Source organism: Antennarius striatus, chromosome 12, assembly GCF_040054535.1.
Source record: "Antennarius striatus isolate MH-2024 chromosome 12, ASM4005453v1, whole genome shotgun sequence".
NCBI classification, from domain to species: Eukaryota; Metazoa; Chordata; class Actinopteri; order Lophiiformes; family Antennariidae; genus Antennarius; species Antennarius striatus.
Genome location: NC_090787.1, coordinates 17,341,790 through 17,345,669, shown reverse-complemented (window position 1 = coordinate 17,345,669; position 3,880 = coordinate 17,341,790). Strand labels below are relative to the sequence as shown.

Genomic DNA, 3,880 nt, shown 5'->3' with positions numbered 1-3,880 from the left:
ATTAGGGTCTGTTTAATGCCCACAAGGGTGACTTGAATGCCTGTGTCTCCATTGTGTGTGTTTGTGTCCATGTCTAATACTGTAAAGAGCTTCAAAGGATCTTGACTGTCAATAGACCTTGAAAAACTGTGATAGAAGTTCTTAAATCACACAGTCACAAAGGAAGGAAAAATATAAGTAAACAGTATATGACTGTTCCAATTAACAAGGACACATACTAAAAGCTTTTTAAATAAAGACGAGCCACAGAGTGCTACAGAGCAGTACAGCCACAATAGTGAGACTGTATATGGGACCTTGGCTTTGATATGAAATCTTGTGGCCTTGCCTTTACCGCCTTGCATGGAAAAAGCTCTTTGTGACAAGAAAATTACTTTATGAACCTCTGAAAGACGCTGCAACACTTCAAACTCCCTGTTAGTCTGATCGCTAAACCATGAGAGAAGTGTGGAGTTGTTGTTTTTTTTTCCTCCATGTTTGAAATCAATGCAGCTTTACCATTCCGTCTAACCATTTCTCTTATTTCATGGCTTATTCTCTTATTCTCTGGCCTTCATCTCATTTTTCTAAGAGAAAACAACAACTTCTAATTAAAGAAATTTACAGAAAACTCTGTTTTTTCTATTCCTATTGTAAAACAAAGAGAAATATTATAAAATGTGTGTCACTTGGTGAAGTTGAGGGTTTGTGAGTTAACATTCATGACCTGTTTGTGTAGATAATGTCAGCTACGGCTTTACCTTCAGATCTTTAAACGATTCTTTACCTCCGCTGGAACAACATACGTGTTCTTCGTTTTTTCCAAGGTCTTTGGAAATCAGTTTGTTTTAATATACTCCAAATGCAGATCTTGGTATCGGGTGGATCATATTTATACGTGAGGGTGTTTTGGTTTTGTTTAGATCTGTAAGGATTGGGTTATTTAAAATATACCTGGAAAGTTCAGTCAGAATAAGCAGCAGAAAATACCAAACATGTGTCTCTGCGGCCTTGAGACTTGACAGGGCTCTGACTGTGGCGCTCAGCTCGGTAAACACAGTTTCCTCTTGTGGCCCTCTGTTTGGACAGGAAAAGAAGGAAGCAGATCAAACACTGGCTCAGAAGGCCGCGGCTGCATTCAGCCAGATTGGCGTTTGCAGGTCTTTCAAAGCTCTTTCAATAGGAGGAAACGTGTAAAATAACATGTCGCTTTCAATGTGCAAAATTGAACAGCCCTTCTGACTTTCCCATTTGTGCCAGAGCAGCATTTTCCCAAAGTAAATCACATGGTGCAGATTACCTAATCTTAAACCTGCGTGTTCTTTACACGGCAGACAAACTAGACTTACAAACGGCGTGTAAAATTTGGTGCTGGCGCTTCCCGCCTGCGTGTTACCACCCAATCGCTATGACATCATAGATTGTCAGCAGCAGGATGCAGATGATCGCTGGACGGGTCGATGTTGAGTGTCGAAGAGGAAGCAGTGAGGAGGAGGAGGAGGAGGAGGAAGAGGAGGAGGAACAGAGGACAATAGAAGAGGAGGCATGCACAGGTTAATAAGTTAGGTGATAATACTTCCCCCTTGTGACTTTTTATTAAACTGCATCAGTATCTTTAGCAGTGGGGCAGCGAAATGAATGGAATGACCAATTTGGATGAAAATATTAAATACATTATTATATATTAATTAACAAAGTAATTATTTAATTCTGACATTCTGCATTAACTATGGTACTCAAATGTTTTGAGCGCTGTGCTCAGACGTATGGCATATCCATCAATAATCTGACAGACCTATCAATAATCAACCTATCAGGATAGTTATACAGATTATTATTTAGTGTTTTGTTTCAAAAAACTAAAAAAAAAACACTTCCAGTCTTTTAAATCATAAAGAAATCATCCAATCTTTTGGCGTCTTTAACAATTCCTGACACAAATGTTCCACATATTTCAGTGCTGCACACACAATGTGTGTGACTGTAGGTGTTATTCCTGAACAAGACTTATTCCTGAACAGTGAAAGACATGAATATTAAAAGAGTCCTCCTCACATCCATTCAGATTTATTCAATGTCAAGCTACCAAGTGAAGGGCAAACAGGGACAAAACATATCTAAGTGTAGATTTTGGAGCTTTATCCATTTTTTAAAAATGGATAGCAAAGTGGGAAAATATGATTTTAATTCATCTGAACTGATCCGTCCACATAATTTTGCTGCTGACGTATTTTTTTCTGTTACAAATCAAGCCTGAAAGTAAAAATATCAGTTTCAATTTTCACTTCCTGTCTCTAAAAAAAAACAACTGTACAACACATATCAGTGGTATGAGTGCATCTTAAAGTGATGATGTAAATGCAGATCAGTCACCCATTAATTATTTAGAATCAGCATCGACCTCTCTCTAGTTCTAAAAAGATGGAATAAATGAAATGTAGTTTTATCATATTTGTGGTGACAAAAAGTGAAGGCGTAAGTTCTTTGCCGCTGAGGTCACTTGTCGTCATTCTCTGGAAGCTGCTCCCTGGACGCCTCGTTTGAAATCTGCAGGAAGGGCGTGCTGATCTCACTGGACTGCTTGTCTCCAGCCACCCGCAGGAGGCAGCTGAGGACCACGTCCTTGGCCAGTCCGGCCTCCACATTACCTTCCCGACTCAGTTGTAAAGTGATGTGGTCTAAGCTGGTCAGGACCAGCTCTGAGCCCAACAGAGGGTAAACGGGGCCCAGGTTTGAGTCGCGTTCTCTGGCCATTTTCTCCATCATGTATTGCTGACACAAATCCATGAGTTTCTGCTCCAGGTAGTGGTTTAGAAGAGAGTTGGAGAACGGACCTTCACGATCCTGAAACAAAAAGCTGCGATCACGGGCGCTCCCCTGTCTCCATCGATGTGAACCTCCCCTCTGCGGATGCAGGAGGCCACCTTGAGTTATCTGTCCCGGGGGGGAATCATCCACAGCCGGGAGGACGTCGCAGGACTGGAGGAAAGGGCCAGCAGCCTGGGGTTCAGTACAGAGGTGGAGCTGGGCTTCATTGGCTGAGAGGGGCAAGACCTGGTCCCCTCCAATACGGAGGTCGCTGAAATTTTGGCAGATGCTCTGGCAGGAGGAGGGAACCAAGAAGGGGGCTTCGCCAACTGAGCAAGCGTGAGCCGGTATCTCTATCTCTAGAGAGGTTTGTCTGCCCGGCAGGGCTCTGTGGAGATCCGTGGATAGCAAAGGACGAGTCAGCGACTCCAGAGAAGCATCTCTGTCACCTGCACAACCCGCCCGCTCAGAGGAATTACGATGAACGAGCGGAGAGTATCTGATGGCGTCTGGAATGAGAGGAGCAGCACTCTGGAGAGCATTCTGAGGAGGTAGGGGGTCCAGCTCCTCCAGGTCTCCGTAGGTCATGCAGAACAATCTGCCTTCACAAAGCATGGCTGCAGCAACAACAAATATCTTATTACCGGTTTTCACTGAGCAAACATTAGATTATGACAAACAACTTCAAGTGCATGTTGGTATTCATTATGGGATGTAACTTTCAGCATAAATGTGATTAATTACTTGTTGGTTATATTTACAATTCGCAACAAAGATATTTACTAAAGCAGATAATAACACATAAATACATTTCAACTGATGTGATATTGATTCTAATGATAATCTTTTTTTTAAAGCTGTCTACAAGTTGTCTCCCAATCTTTTAAAAACGCATCAAAAGCAGGACTACTGGAATAAACCGGTGTCTTTTTATCTAGAAACTTTACTCCACTGAAGTCTCTTCCTACCTTGATCACAGTCGCTCAGTTTTCAGCCTCACTGCTTACAAACAGACTTTCCTGTCAGTCCAGCTGACCCAACCTGTGTCTGTATGTGTGAACATGTGTGAGGGGTTATTTCATGCCACCCTCCT

At 42.3% G+C, this 3,880-nt stretch overlaps 1 protein-coding gene across 1 annotated transcript; it reads right to left on the bottom strand.

The window, feature by feature from the left end:
* Positions 1-1,645: 1,645 nt before the first annotated feature.
* LOC137605137 (TLR adapter interacting with SLC15A4 on the lysosome) lies at positions 1,646-3,880 on the bottom strand. Its single transcript, XM_068329568.1, has 2 exons — positions 3,756-3,880; positions 1,646-3,404 (listed from the first exon to the last, which is right to left on the bottom strand). Exon 2 carries the CDS (start codon positions 3,400-3,402, stop codon positions 2,476-2,478), a length of 927 nt encoding a protein of 308 aa, XP_068185669.1. The 5' UTR covers positions 3,403-3,404; positions 3,756-3,880; the 3' UTR covers positions 1,646-2,475.

Bases quoted from the DNA above. Each gene is read 5' to 3' on its own strand.
- LOC137605137 (XM_068329568.1), bottom strand. From the start codon at position 3,402: ATGCTTTGTGAAGGCAGATTGTTCTGCATGACCTACGGAGACCTGGAG.